The sequence below is a fragment of the Podarcis raffonei genome, chromosome 3 (assembly GCF_027172205.1).
Source record: "Podarcis raffonei isolate rPodRaf1 chromosome 3, rPodRaf1.pri, whole genome shotgun sequence".
Taxonomy (NCBI): Eukaryota; Metazoa; Chordata; class Lepidosauria; order Squamata; family Lacertidae; genus Podarcis; species Podarcis raffonei.
Genome location: NC_070604.1, coordinates 20375410 through 20391167, shown reverse-complemented (window position 1 = coordinate 20391167; position 15758 = coordinate 20375410). Strand labels below are relative to the sequence as shown.

Below are 15758 nucleotides of genomic sequence, written 5' to 3'. Positions count from 1 at the left end.
AACTGGGTTTGATTTAAGAGTAGACCCAATGAAATTAATAAATAGTACTAAGCTTGGCCCACATTGGGTAAAACAGAGTTGAATCCCACCCACGGTGAAATCCTATGCATGTTTACACAGAAGCATATCTCCAATGGGGCTTCCTCCCAGTTATTGGAAGATGCAGTCAGGGCTGGATTTAGGTTTGATAAGCTACTGAAGGTAATGGGGCCCTTTATACGTCCAGCTGTCCTTTGCCAACAACAAATTGTCGCTGTTTTTTGTGTTGAATGTATGTTATATGGTAATTTATGGACCTAATAGGTATATAAAGCCATTTGTCACTGTTGCTGTATGTAGGTTTTATTTTATTTGTTTTTTATCTTATATTTTGGAACTGTACATCGAGGATTTTTTCCTTTAAATTTTTTGGGGGTCCCCCAAGAGAGCGGGGCCCTAAACTATAGCTTATTTAGCTATACATTTAGCTTATGCGGTTATCGAAACAAATAATAATAATGATAATAAAATTCCTTCCAGTAGCACCTTAGAGACGAACTAAGTTTGTTATTGGCATGAGCTTTCATGTGCATGCACACTTCTTCAGATACAGCTATGCTCGTTTACCTAGGAGTCAGCCGCAATGAACACGATTTGGCATTGCACTGGGAGGCTTAAAAAACGTTTGCTTGCTTGTATCCCTCTCTCTCACAAAGTCACGCCCTGAGCCGGCCTCCCCTTCCAATATCTTGCTTTCCAAACGGTCAGGTCCCAGCTGAGCTGATTCTTGAAAAACAAAACACAAAACAAAAAAGTGTGTGGGGGGGAATCTGTTTCCTCCTTATTTTGAAATGCCCTCCCTTTCCCACAAGTGCATTTGCGTTGCTGCGAGAGATCTGCAGAAGGTTGTGCAGATTTAACAGGGCTGGCTCGTCGGTTCTTTTCTCTCAACGAAGGCGGGAAACACACAACCTGGGTTTTGTTTTGTTTGCATCAAGGAGAGGGCATAGCAATAAGCCCAGGCGGGGCGCGAGGCAGCAATCGATCTTTGTTGTGTGGGGGAAAGAATCAGGAGAGAGGGGATAACTTTGCACCCCCAGAAGGGGGGGGTGCGTAGTTGCAACTCCCTGAGGAGACAGCAGTGAGGAAGAGGAAGGTGCTGCGGGGTTTTCACCCTTTTATTTTAAACTGGAAATGAAGCGCGCGGTGAGTGAGGACTTCTAGATAATGGAGAAACTCCCGAGGAAAGGGGGGGTTCTTGGTTTGAGGGGAGCTGCATGTGGCCATTTTCCTTGACCCATAAGTGGGGCAGGCGGGTCACTCGGTTGGCTCCAAAGGAAAGCCGCCGTGCGAGGAGGCGCGCGCCCGCACAAGTCTCGCGCTTCCCGCCTTCCAAGGCTTCGGGATCGCGCGCAGCCCTCAGGGCGCCTTGGAATCCCTTTGCAGCCTGAGCCACCTCCCTCCCTCTCCCAATGCGTTTCCAGGGAAACCCTTGTGGGGACCTATTTTGTTGGCTGAGGGCTGCAGTCATAATCCTGCCACACACATGGCGTGATGTCAGGCTTTTATGTATTGGGGGTGTGAGGCTCAGGTGGGAGAGAGAGACACAAAGTTGCCCCCTGGAAGACTTTGGGGTGGGGCTAGGGTGGGGTGGGAGTGTCCCCACTTTGGTGCCATTATGAAGTAGGTGGTTAGAGGTCTGGACAGGAGATCTGCAGCCAGCTCCTCTGCCCCAGTTCCCTTTGCTTTGGGGTGTATGGGAGGGGTCCTGGATTTGTTTTTTGGGGTTTCCTTTCTTTTTTAAATGCACTGCTGTATATTTTGTGTTCTTCCCCAAACGCCACTCCTCCCCAGCCCTCGCTGTCTGTCTGAACTGGTGACTTCAGTATGGTGGGAGCGACTCGGCCTCGAGCCGTCTATAGCTTGACAGATGTCACCCCTGCCCGGACGATTTGGGTGTACCGTAATGGCGACCCCTTCTATTTGGGAAGGAAGTTTGTGATCAACCACCGCTACGTGCCTAACTTCGAAGCCTTCATGATACAACTCAACGAAGGCGTGGCCACACCCTTTGGGGTGAGGAACATATACACACCCCGCCAAGGGCATTCGGTTATGGACCTGACCGACATTGAGCAAGGAGGCAGATACGTGGTTGCCGGCAGGGAAAGGTTTAGGAAACTGAAGTAAGTATCAAGAGGTTTGAACGGAGGCGATCAGGAACAATTTGGGTGATGCAGATCCTGTAGTCTAGTGTATCAAAATGCGCAGGAACTTGAGATTTCTCTTCAATTGGAAACCGGAGTGGCTTTCCAAGACATGCATATTGTAGAGAATTTTCAGATGTTAGTCTTGCATAGGAAAGGATTGTCCTTGTATTTCCTAAGAAGATAGAATTGTAGAGCCTGGAAGGGATCCAAAGGGTCATTCCTGTGCAATGCAGGAATCACAGCTAAGGAATCTCTGAGGTTGACAGCACAGCCATATTCCATTACCTAGGCTTGACACCTGAATGTACTACACCAGAAAAAAGTGCCTGTGCTGCAAAAGGTTTCGTGTCCCCCTTCCATCATGTGGACTTTGCCACCTTGATTTGATTTTGCAATTTTGGCCTTTCAGATAGCTTACACTCTTTACAGAGATTAAAGGTAAAGGTAAAGGTACCCCTGCCCGTAAGGGCCAGTCTTGCCAGACTCTAGGGTTGTGCGCCCATCTCACTCTATAGGCCGGGGGGCCAGCGCTGTCCGCAGACACTTCCGGGTCACGTGGCCAGTGTGACAAGCTGCATCTGGCGAGCCAGTGCAGCACACGGAACGCCGTTTACCTTCCCGCCAGTAAGCGGTCCCTATTTATCTACTTGCACCCGGGGGTGCTTTCGAACTGCTAGGTTGGCAGGCGCTGGGACCGAGCAACGGGAGCGCACCCCGCCGCGGGGATTCGAACCGCCGACCTTTCGATCAGCAAGTCCTAGGTGCTGAGGCTTTAACCCGCATCCAAACCCTACCTGTGTAGACATACCCAAATAGGGACTGGCCTCTTAATACAGGACTGAGGAACCTGTGGGGCTTCAGATGTTGCAGGACCGCTGCTTCCTTCACTCCTGGTTGTTTGCCGGGCTAGGGCTGATCAGAGTTGAATGTAGTCCAAGAACATCTGAAGGACTCCCTGTTCATTACTCTTAACACAAACAACTTCTTTTCCTGCTTTGTGTCTTCTCCCTTTCCAGTGCTCTTTGATGGTGTTCACTATTCTGCTCTCCGTTGCCAATCCTCTTTCCTTCCCTCCTTCATTCCCTTGGTTACGAGCCCAAAACAAGTCTGCAGACTCTTATGATTACTTACTATTTCACTAAAGGGTGATTGAGTAAAAACATCTAAGATTTCCAACTTAAATGTGAATCTCCTGTCTGGAATACAACAGTAAAAAGCATTATACCAACGTGTTCCTGACATTGTTCTTGCTTGGTGAATTTAATGGAGAGAAGTGCAGGCAGAAATTGGAACCACTCACAGATAACAATTCTTTGAATACTGAAATGCAGCTTTCAAGGCCATTTATTTAAATTCTGAGCAGCGGTTTTGAGTAGGCTGTGTTTACATTCCTCTCTGTGTTGTAAGTGCAAACCCGTTTGATCAGATTTTTGTTTGAACCTACTTATGCCCTCACAAATGCAGGATGACTGCTGTTTGCATTTGTTTATTAGTGTTTCAGGGCAGAGGAAATAAAATCCATTTCCTTTCTCTTCTCAGAGTTCAATACATTTGGAGTAAACATGGAATGCAGAGGTTTCACTGTAGGTTACAAGTCTGTAAAGTGCCTATAAATTTGTGAATTTGGATGCCTGTGAAGTGACTCTTCTTATACAGTTGAAGAATTGAAAATGACACCACACCACAGTAGATTTAGAATAAACTGAAAGATCCCAAGCACGTTCTGTTTATGGGTATGGTAAAGTACAGTAACTTTACAGCGTCATTTTTCATTTTTTTATGCTTAAGCATTTTCTATGAGGCAGTCATTTGTGGAAAACTTGAATGTTTCTAAAACAACAGTCTTGTAGAACCTTAAAGAGTAACAAGTTTATTATTTACTTTACTTATTTATTTATTGAATTTATATACCACCCTATACCCCCAAGTCTCAGGGCAGTTCACAGAATAAAATCAGAATATAAATACCACAAAATACATAATCAAAATAAAAACAAAACCACCCAGGAACCCTCCCCCTCAACACATTTTAAAAGGGCATAAGATGTCAAAGGAATGTTTTTGCCTGGCACCTAAAGGTGTATAATAAAGGCGCCAGGCAAACTTCCCTGGGGAGAGTATTCCACAGACGGGGAGCCACTGCAGAAAAGGCCCATTCTCGTGTTGCCACCCTCTGGACCTCTCGTGGAGGAGGCACACAAAGAGGGGCCTCAGAAGATTATCTCAGGGTCTGGGATCCCTACTTCATCTAAGTCAGTGAAAGCTTATACCATTTCTCTCCTGCTCTGAGACTTCAAAACGAGTTGCTCTTTCAAAGTCAGATGCCTGTATCTGGTGGTACAGCAGCCTCTTTTTCTGTTACTACATTTGGACTAAGAAGATTCAGATAAATCAAGGTCCTATATTCCGTGAGGCCAAAATTTTTAACTAAATTTGCAAGCTGTTGAATAACATTTTGTTTATTCTGATTATATTTTTCCTTTTAAGTTATTTCAGTATAGGGGCAAAGAAACCTCAAAGAAAGAAGAGGGATGAGGTGGTGAGTATTTGATAAGTGGCGTTTTCATTTATTTGGCAGCAGGAAACGTTTGCTCAGTCTTCCTAGCACCAACTCATTTAAAAAGACAAGTTCAAGGCACCTTTGAAATTATGCTAAAGTCATGCTCAACTTCCATAAGCTCCAGCCAGCATTGCCCCAATGACCAGTGATTTTTAAATCCCTGGAGGACTGCAAGTTCCCCACCCTTCCTTTAGACCAGGGGTAGTCAACCTTTTTCATGGGTGGCGCTGTGGGTTAAACCACAGAGCCTAGGACTTGCTGATCAGAAGGTCGGCAGTTCGAATCCCCGTGACGGGGTGAGCTCCCGTTGCTCAGTCCCTGCTCCTGCCAACCTAGCAGTTCGAAAGCACGTCAAAGTGCTAGTAGATAAATAGGTACTGCTCCGGCGGGAAGGTAAACGGCGTTTCCGTGTGCTGTTCTGGTTCGCCAGAAGCGGCTCAGTCATGCTGGCCATGTGACCTGGAAGCTGTACGCCGGCTCCCTCGGCCAATAAAGCGAGATGAGCGCCGCAACCCCAGAGTCGTCCGCGACTGGACCTAATGGTCAGGGGTCCCTTTACCTTTACCTTTAGTCAACCTTTTTTCTTGATGGTAAAATTTCCTTACCGCCCACTAGTGCTGCAGCAACATGTGGTGTAGAACCCCCTACCGCCCACCTGGAATCCTGAAACGCCCACTAGTGGGCGGTAGGGACCAGGTTGACTACTCCTGGTTTAGACTAACCATGATTTGTTCGAGTTTATGCAAAACTGCAAACAGTGGGTAGTTTAAAAGTGGAAGCAAAGAAAAGAACCCCCACTGTCTTTCGATGCTGTAGTTTGCCCATAGAGAGACCTGTAAGTTTGGCCATGGAGTAAATAGACAGCTGTTTTAGGGAGGGTTTAATCAGGAAGACAGCATTGGGGTGGAAAGGCTAACCTCTCTCCTCCCGCATACCTGCGGTCCCAATCCAGATAGTTCACATGCATGGAACATCTGTTTTACCTTGAAGGGAAGGATCTTCCTCATTCTGCCTGCTAGTGACTCTCCTGCTGTGTGCCAAACAGCAACTTTCAAAGGTTGCTGAAAAGGCAGTAGTTGTGACACAGCATGCTAGGAAGTTCAAATCAATTGGGACTTTAGGCTCCTGGTGGATTTCTCCAACTTCTGAGCAAGTGTAGCAGCTTAAATTATATCATTTTATTTATATATGCTGCTTGCTTTAATTATATTTAATTTATATATGCTGCTTGCTTTAATTATTAAATTTTATAAACCTGTTGCATCATACAATTTGAGTTTCACTGTTTTGGCAGATTCGACCTGTGGTCCACAGTAATATAAAAGTACCTTCCAAATGGCAATCAAACTATAATAAGCCACTAAATATTAGGTAAGTATATGGTTGTTGCTGTTGTTATTTAAAAATAGTGCATATATTATGAACAAATCCTCAGATGTTATCAATGTTCTTCTGAAATAAAAAATAACTATAAAGATGCCTAGAGTGTTTGACTAGGATCTGTGTTCAAATCCTTAGTTAGGCATGAAGTTAACCAGGTGACCTTAGGCTAGTCATTGCCTGTGTCCGAAACATCACCACTAGGCACGTCCAAAGTCCGCTTCAGGGGCTTAATTCAGCCAGCCGGTTGGTTTAATCTGGCCCCTGTGGCAGTTTATTTCCTGGGGTAAAATCCTAAGAAAACCTCAACAACTTTCACCCTTCACTTTCATCAAATCTGGCCCTCTTTGAAAAAAGTTAGGACACCACTGCGTGGCGCAAACCATGGCTTGTCATGCACAAAGACTGGGGACAAATAAACAACAATCCCCAGCTTAATGTTACCTATGAACAGGTGCAGGTAATCTTGGGCCATCTAGATGTCTCTGAGCAATTCCCATCATCCTTGGCTGTTGACCATGTGCATTGGTCTTATGGGAGTTGTAGTTCAGTAACATCCAAGGGCTGGACGTTTCCCACACTTGTCTCAGAACCAGGGCTGCAAACGGGCACGACAGTCTTTGCTCCCTTTGTGTGCTACTGGGAAGGAGCAAAACTATTGGGGCACATTCATGGTAAACGGTTAACTGTGGTTTGCACACGGGGCTGCTACCTCTCAGCCTAGCCTAGGATTGCTGTGGACAGTGCTTTTTCTCTAGAAAGCTAACTCACCATGATGCTACAGTAAGTGCTACTCTTTTTAACAACAACAAAAAAGAGGTTCCAGTACTGCGTACCCTTGAGTGCCCCTTGGGGAAAAAAGCACTGGTTGTGGGGAGAGAATCATGTATGCTGTCCTGAGCTCCTTGGAGAATGGGTGGGATAAAAATACACGGAATAAATTACAGAACTTAAGTTTGTCTCCATGTGAGAGAAGTTTTGCAGAGCAAGCTGCTGTCTTTAGTTCTTTTGTAGTACAAAGGAAGTAAGCAGAGTACCAGGCTTTCACAGTGTTTCAGCATTCACAGCAACTAGTATTTGAACAATTTGTATTGCTTATCTGGATTGAGGGGTATCACATAAAGACAATCTAATTCTCACTTTTCCAGACTTCTGAGTTATGTAAAGCAAAATGGCAGGGATGGGAGTGTTTAAAAAGTACTTGAAAATGCGTTGGGATATCCTTGACCAGAAGGACTAACAAATACCTTCTTTAGACTATTCATATTTATTATTGGCACAATTATATTTGTAGATGAAATTCATTTTAATTTAGGGTTCATGGTTTGTATCTATGCCCTGAGAATTCCACTAGATGGCCCCAAATATCCTCTGATAGCAACCTATGTGGCTTTTAGAATTTTGTTTTAAATAGAAGCAGCCAAATATGAATATTTGACTTGAGACTTAATCTAAAATCACGATTTGAGTTTGTTGGTGTCTCTGGTAACGTCTCTCTCTTACATAAATTTGAGTTTGTTGGTGTCTCTGGTAACGTCTCTCTCTTACATAATAGATGATGGTGGTTCATATTTATGGATGGATGTTCTGTATTATTTTGTTAATACTATTGCTACAAGTCTGTCATTGCCTTTTGCTTGAACAATAAACCTATTTGATTTGAGACCAGAATTGTATATCAGATCATGGAGGTTTGTACCTTGCAATTTTGGGTACATAGCTGTACTAGGGATGATATTTGAATATTTATAAGATAAAAATGCACTTGTAACCACACACACACAATAACAGTTGTTGTAATGTGAATTAAATATCTGTTGAGGTCCTGTTACTTGTGATGTTTAGGAACTGTATTCAACTAAGTTGTTACCTTTAATCAGAGTAGACTCATTGAAATTAATGGACTTAAGTCTGTGCACGCATTAGTGGCTTAAAACACATCGAGGTTGCTTTCTCTGTGTGTTTTTCAAGTTCAGTTTGCCTGTTGCTGTGCACATTAGCATGGCTTGATGGGTACTGAAGCCACATGCTGTATGCCCACACCAGTAAGTGGAAACTGGGTAGTGATGTCTTCACCTTATGGAATTGCCCAACTGTTTCCCCACACAGTTTCCACCCCTGGAAATTCATAAGGAAAGCTCAAATGCACAGACCCAGGTTTCAATGTTACCATGTTCAAGTTGCCTTGAAGGTGGCTTAGGAGAAAGAACACCAATACGCAGTATTTCGCTAGAAACTACAGGATAATTCTGGGCAAATTTATGTGTACACGGATTCAAAAATGAGTGGCGGTGGCAAAATAGAACCAGAGTAAAATCATCATGTCTATTAACTTTGGCGTATTTAGTAAATAGGATAAAATGGGAGAGGCAGGGGCATTTATTCTGTCTTAATTTCTTTAGAGGAAAAGGTGGAATATAATTGTGATAAATTATTAGCTTAGAAAATCATGCAGTGCTATTCTTTGGAATGAAGCAGAGAGCTGTAATATCAAATCCTCAAATATACTGCTAACTAGCCAGATTGTGATCTTTGCTGCCCCAGAATGAACCTTCTCATTTTCTGTCTTATCTCTCTGCAGCCTTTAGGCCAGGGGGTAACAGGTTAGAAGCAAGTATGAAATACTCTATTAGAAGCCAAATTAACCAGCTGAATGGTTAGCAGAATCTTAAAAGCTTGAGCTCTGCAGCTCTCTTAGTTTCTATCAAGAAAAGCCAGTTTATGCATAAAAGACTTCTGGAGCAGGGTCAGCTGTAATGGGAATACTGTAGACTGGAAAGAACACCTCTGAGTCAGTCTCTCACCCCAAAAGTAATGAACTATAGCACTTCACAGACTTAAAGAGGAGCTTCATCCAGGTGATGATACACACTGTGTCCGTAAAGATACAATTAAAAACCAGGCAGCATCTAGCACAACATGTTACTATTGCTACAACAGCATATAATTAAGTGGTCCACCAAGACCCTCAGCAATTCTGAAGTGATCTGTGGGGAAAAGTTTGAGAACCACTGCCATAATGTAGTTTTATTGATACACTCTGTGATGCTAAAGCAGGATGTGAAAGTAGGTTGGGGTAAAGTATACAGAGCTGGATCTTTAGCACTCCTGCCACGAAATTAAAAGACGCCTGCTTCTCGGGAGAAAAGCAATGACAAACCTAGACAGCATCTTAAAAAGCAGAGACATCACCTTGCCAACAAAGGTCCGCATAGTTAAAGCTTTGGTTTTCCCAGTAGTGATGTATGGAAGTGAGAGCTGGACCATAAAGAAGGCTGATCGTTGAAGAATTGATGCTTTTGAACTATGGTGCTGGAGGAGACTCTTGAGAGTCGCATGGGCTGCGAGAAGATCAAACCTATCCATTCTTAAGGAAATCAGCCCTGAGTGTTCACTGGAAGGACAGATCCTGAAGCTGAGGCTCTAGTACTTTGGCCACCTCATGAGTAGAGAAGACTCCCTGGAAAAGACCCTGATGTTGGGAAAGATGGAGGGCACAAGGAGAAGGGGATGACAGGGGATGAGATGGTTGGATAGTGTTCTCGAAGCTACGAACATGAGTTTGACCAAACTGCGGGAGGCAGTGGAAGACAGGAGGGCCTGGCGTGCTCTGGTCCATGGGGTCACGAAGAGTCGGACACGACTAAACGACTAAACAACAACATGCTATTGTAGTCATAGTTAACCCAGCCTTATATATCAGATGTGTTGTTTAGCTTTTCATATGAGAGAGTAGAACTACTACCCCTTTCGTAGTAACGTGCTTTAAGGAAGTTAACAGCAGTGTTAAGAAAAATCCTTTCAGCAAATCTTGTTGCTGTATTGTGTGTGTTGGCTCTTCGTTTGATTACACTATTACTGTAGGAGGAATGATGCCCCACTACACAGACACACTTTAAGCAGGGGAAAATAGAGGAGTGGAGATTTGGAATAGCCATTCTCCAAAAATATATAGGTACTTCAACTGGCTTAGTGTCTGTCTCTGATTTATCCAAACTTTTGCTTCTTTTCAAAGCTTTTGCAGCCCAGTTCCTAATCATATTTACTCAGAAGTAAGTCCCATTGATTTCATTTATACTTAACTTCCAGGTCAGTATACTTAAGATTACAGCTTTAGTCTCAAAGTGGTTCCATGGATCTTTGCAGGTAGAGGAAGAGCCATTTTCTAATGTGAGCTTCGCTGAAGAAATCAATTGATTCTATTATCTCTTTAAAAGGATTGTGGTTTATTTCCTCTGGGAATTGTTGAGGACATCTTTTGTCGGTATAGGAGAAAGTAATTGAATTTTCAAAGGCTGTATCTTCCTTGGGTTCTCCAACTGAACGTATTTCACTTTTGTTTCCCCTATCATGTCAGATGGAAATGGGTGAAAATATACAATACTATCTGATGAGTTAAAATGTTTTGTCGGAGAGGTTGAGATTTGAAGCTTGTCCCTGAAATGCAACTAGCTGGATTCCTAATGAAACATATTCTTATCAGAGTAATTTTCTAAATATAATATTTTCCCCCAGAAGTTTCCTTACTTAAAATAGCTTGTTCCTGTGTCTTTTTGATAGTGTTTTCACAAATGGAGACATGTTGATACCGCCTGTGAAAATTCTCCTCCCCAAGTTCACCCTGAAAAGTTGGAATGGTGTCCTTGGATTGATAAATGAAAAAGTGTCTTCTCGCTCTGGGGGTATCCATAGGTAAGCAGTGCTTATGTGGCTAATGTCATGTGTACACAACTTCTGAAGACAGTGGTGGGAGTACACCAGATGCAGAGTAGACGGGATTGTATACACAGCCTTAGATTACTTTAAAAGCAGCTGAGTCACATTCATAGTGGCTACTAGCTATTGAAGCAAGACAGCAAGTATCTGAAGGCCAACTCCTGAGGAGCAACAGCAAGAGAGGTATATTGCCCACATGCCCTACTTCTGGGCTTTCTATAGTTATTTGGGTGGCCAGCATTGTGTCTGCACTGGGCCAGTGTAGTCTTCATGGGTTTAGCCAAGATTTGGGGAGGGGGCAAGCCTTTTGTTAGGCAGAGGGCCTTCTCGGTGGTGGCGCCTGCCCTGTAGAACGCCCTCCCATCAGATATCAAGGAAATAAACAACTATCTTGACTTTTAGAAGACATCTGAAGGCAGCCCTGTTTAGGGAATTTTTAAATGTTTATTCTGTTTTTAATCAGTTGGGAGCTGATTATTGAGGGCAGGACTCTTGTTTGGGACGGGGCAGAACCTCAGTTATGTATTTTTATTTATTTGTATTGATTCAGGAGGAGCAGCTGCCTTTACCTGCCTCCCCCTTGGCTACGCCCTGGTAGCCTTTGAAAATTGCTTCAGAAAAATGGAACCAATTTTCTTGGTTTTTCCAAAGTTATAATTAAACAGGCTGCTAGTGGAGCTGATAATTATGCACACTGGAGGGACTGTATTCTGTTGATAGGTATAATATACTTACTTTTTCAATATGCATTTCTTACAGACTGTTTACATTAAATGGCCAGTCTGTACATGGGTCTGATGAGCTAGAACATAACCATTTCTACGTTGCATGCGGCAAAGAAAAATTTCAGCCTTTGCCGTACTGGCAGCATCCTAGAGTTCCAGAAGATATTCGGCGGTGAGCACAATATTAATGATATAACTTAATTGATGTTACATTGCTGGGATATTAAAAACTGACATTATACCTCCTGTCACCCCCCAACCCCCCCGCCCTTTGCTTGGGTTAGTATAAGTATTTTGCTAATTTGGATTTCAGCCCTTTTAGCGGAAGTTAGTGTTGCTAAATTGTTCCAAATTCGATTGAAATCTGTAAACATTAAGCGCCTGAGTCCTGTTAAACGGTCTTAGAATGTTGCTTTCTTTATTGTAGGGAGTTTTTAGGGACAGAACGAACCCTTGTTTTCTTAGGCATTCGATAGATTGACTTTCATATTCATGTCACTTGGGATTTAAGTGCTAAACATTTTTTTGGGTTTCTTATAATGGGAAAGGGCAAACGCTACAGGACAAGTGACTTCATAATAGTTGAAGGAAATATGAAATCGTTTGGAAAGGTTTTATATATATTGAAAGCAGCAGCCTGAGCCCACAGCAGCCCCATTGCTTCAAATGATTGGTTCATAGCACTTCTATTTTGTACCAGTGGCATTTATTTTATTTCATTTTATTGTAATATTTTTATTAATTTTCCATTTCATAACATTTAAATACATCCTTATTATTCACATATGTTTTTGCTCATATGAGCTAATTAATCGACTTACCTCCCTCCCGTCTAATGGTTTCCCTAATTCCCTAAGTGTTGTTAATTGTTTACAAATTTCCTTCAAATATTGTACAAATTTACTCCAATCTTTTGGGAAGGCTTGATCGCGCTGGTTTTGGATTTTCCAGGTCAGTTTCGCCAGTTCTGCATATTCCACCATCTTTATCTGCCACTCTTCTATTGTTGGTAATTCCTGCTGCTTCCATTTTTGGGCTAAAAGAATCCTTGCTGCCATTGTTGCATACATAAATAATTTCTGATCTTTTTTCGGGATTTCTTCACCTACTATACCCAATAAAAATGCTTCTGGTTTTTTGTTTTTTTAAATGTACTTTTGTACATTTTCTTTAACTCATTATATATCATTTCCCAGTAAGTTTTACTTTACTGCATGTCCACCACATATGATAGAAATTTCCATCCTTTTCTTTACATTTCCTTATTTCTAGTCTTATACATATTAGCAAGTTTAGTTGGTGTTATATACCATTTATACATCATTATCATAACCTTTTCTTTTAAAGCACCACAGGCAGTAAATTGAATTCCTTCGTTCCATAACTTTCCCCATGACTCTAACTGAATATTATAACCAAAATCCTTAGCCCATTTATGGATATGTTTACATTTCATGCTAAACCATGTCTTAGCACTGCACACACTGGTTGGGCTTCCACCCCACCCCTGCCTTTCCTGCTCTCCTTGCATCCACCCGTAAAAAAACAAACACACAAATCCAGCCACTGTAGTTTGTTAAGGATTTCTGGGAATTGTAACTCTGTGAAGAGTAAACTACAATGCCCAGAATTCTTTGAGAGAGAGAATGTGCTTTGAATGTGCTTTAAAGGCATAGTGTGCACACACTCCTAGTAGGAGGACTTTGGCAGCTTTGGGGGCCAATTTCATTTAAATTTAGTCATTGCATGCAAACTCAGGATCGTGTTTTTACCACTAACCTCAGTGGTTTACCACTAACCTCTGTGGTTCTGAAGCTGGCTTGTTCTTACAGAGACCTTACATTTTAGTATTTATATCAGGCTTCCTCAACCTCGGCCCTCCAGATGTTTTGAGACTACAATTCCCATCATCCCTGACCACTGGTCCTGCTAGCTAGGGATCATGGGAGTTGTAGGCCAAAAACATCTGGAGGGCCGAGGCTGAGGAAGCCTAATTTATATCATAGAGGTGATAGATCCTGCATGGTAGTAAAATTGATGAGGAGTAAATTATAGATCTACTTCAGTGCAAATCTTCAATGAATAAAGTGCATCATGGTTTGATTCCTCCCCCTTTTTATTTTTGCGGGAAGAAGTTTTTAAACTGTTAAAAGTTTTTAAACTGAGCATAGTTAGTGGAAACCACTAACTACCATCAAAGTAACAGGGCAGGGGGTGCAAAACAAACCCAGAAAACCATAGGGAACTTGATCTTGCAGACAGCGCAGCACAAGAGATACTACTTTGTGAAAGAATTGGAGAACGTTGGATTCATTTCAGTGGATTTGTCTACTAGCCAGCAGCTGTTAGGATCTCTTCTTCTCTGTTTTCTTTTCAGTGCTACCCTCCTTTTCCCCCCTTTGTGGAAGAATCAAGCAGTGAGTCTGAGCCATTACGGCTGCTCCCCCCCCTTCAGAGCTCTTGCTCTGACAGGACACAGGAAGGGAGCTGGATGTGTTGAAAGCATAGCACAACTCTTGTGTTCACTGCTATGGCCTGGCTGCCTCTCTCGGTGAACTTACTCCAGGAACATAGGATTCACAGAACAGTTGGAAAGGGGATCCCAAGGGTCATTGAGTCCAACTCGCTGCAGTGCAATAATCTCAACTAAAGCATCCATAACAGATGGCCATTCAACCTCTGCTTATGAAAGTACAGTCATACCTCTTGTTACGTTTGCTTCAGGTTAAATCTTTTCAGGTTGCGTCCCGCAGTGACCTGGAAGAACCAGAAAGAGTTACTTCCGGGTTTCACCGCATACGCAGACGCTCAAAATGACATCATGCGCAGAAGCGGCGAATCGCGACCTGAGCACATGCAGACGCGGGTTGCGTTCTGCTCATGTTGCGAACGGGGCTCCAGAACGGATCTTGTTCGCAACCATAGGTACCACTGTACTACCTAAGTCAGGCATCCCCAAACTCGGCCCTCCAGGTGTTTTGGAACTACAGTCCCCATCATCCCTGACCACTGGTCCTGTTAGCTAGGGATGGTGGGAGTTGTAGTCCCAAAACAGCTGGAGGGCCGAGTGTGGGGATGCCTGATCTAAGTCAACAGAAATGTGGAAGAGATTTGTAGGCTTGTTTCAACCTGGCCAGCATCCTTTGCAGGCACACTGAATGCATGTTCTAGAAGCCTCTATGCCATAGTGTCTATAGTGTTGCGCCCTGCAGAGCCAGAGGGCTCACGGGAGTTTGGGTTTCGCTGAAGAACCAAGGAAAAAGTCTAAAACGCCAGAGTGACCACTTCCAGTGTTTTTATTGAAGAGCACCTGTGGGACGGACTCCACAGCAAGGAGATGGCTTAGTCCAGTGAGGGACTGTCCGCACCCAAGCTAAGATGCATACATTCATTATACAGTGGAATAGCATTTGTCAAACAGGAAAACAGGTGGCAAATGCCCAAACATTGCCAATGTTTCTCCTCTTTGTGCCCAACCTACCAGGCCCACAGATAAGGGTACCATCCAAGCTGGCCAATTAGTGGAGATCAAAGCAAGCTATGTATGAGCTCCATGCTACAGCAGGATGGGGTCATCTTGAGTACCAACATGGCGTAAGCAGAGCACCTGGAACAGTCCACCATGTAGCTGGCACCTGGGGGGAGCTCTTCTTTGCTCTTTTGCCCCTCAGCAACTGTTATCTAGCCATATTGACTTGAATTAGTTCAGATGGCCAAGTATTTTCCCATTGTTTTTATTCCATCCCACAGTAATGTTTGTTATCTCACCACAGTTTACTTTCTGTGTCTGAAGCTGGTTTTGAAGCGATTAGAAGACCTTTCATTATATGTCAATAACTCTACCACAATGTTGGGAGAGTTTTCTTGGTCTGTGGTTCAGGTTTCCCCCCCAGCTTTCATACTGATCCAATTAGGCTTGTGTAAAATAAAACAGATATTCTTAGTGTTTGTTCCCCAACCTAAATGCCTTCATCTCTTTGCTTATGAGGTTATGGTTGAGGGCAGCTCATTTTCAGGAAACACTTGTCATAGAACATTCTTTAATGTATTTCCATTTGCTCTGATTTAGCTCAGGAGCTAAATCCTGAAGGTCCATTCCTGAAGGTCAGTCAGACCATCTTGTTAGAATGCTTCTTTTTTTTTTTTGCCCCAGTCACTCTCTATCAGATTCCTTTAGCTGAGAGACAT

The 15758-nt window shown here is 43.1% G+C and overlaps 1 protein-coding gene across 2 annotated transcripts in view; it reads left to right on the top strand.

Moving 5' to 3' along the window:
* Window positions 1-1048: 1048 nt before the first annotated feature.
* DCDC2C (doublecortin domain containing 2C) overlaps window positions 1049-15758 on the top strand; it is a 43293-nt gene continuing 28583 nt past the window's right edge. Inside the window, exons 1-6 of one of the 2 annotated variants that reach the window (XM_053380730.1) lie at window positions 1049-1185; window positions 1834-2165; window positions 4677-4728; window positions 6044-6120; window positions 10690-10821; window positions 11605-11742. In XM_053380730.1, the coding sequence (XP_053236705.1) occupies window positions 1867-2165; window positions 4677-4728; window positions 6044-6120; window positions 10690-10821; window positions 11605-11742 (698 nt within the window). In that variant the 5' untranslated portion in view covers window positions 1049-1185; window positions 1834-1866. Of the gene's footprint in view, window positions 1186-1591; window positions 2166-4676; window positions 4729-6043; window positions 6121-10689; window positions 10822-11604; window positions 11743-15758 lie in introns of those variants that run through there. The other variant, XM_053380732.1, reaches the window with a different exon arrangement.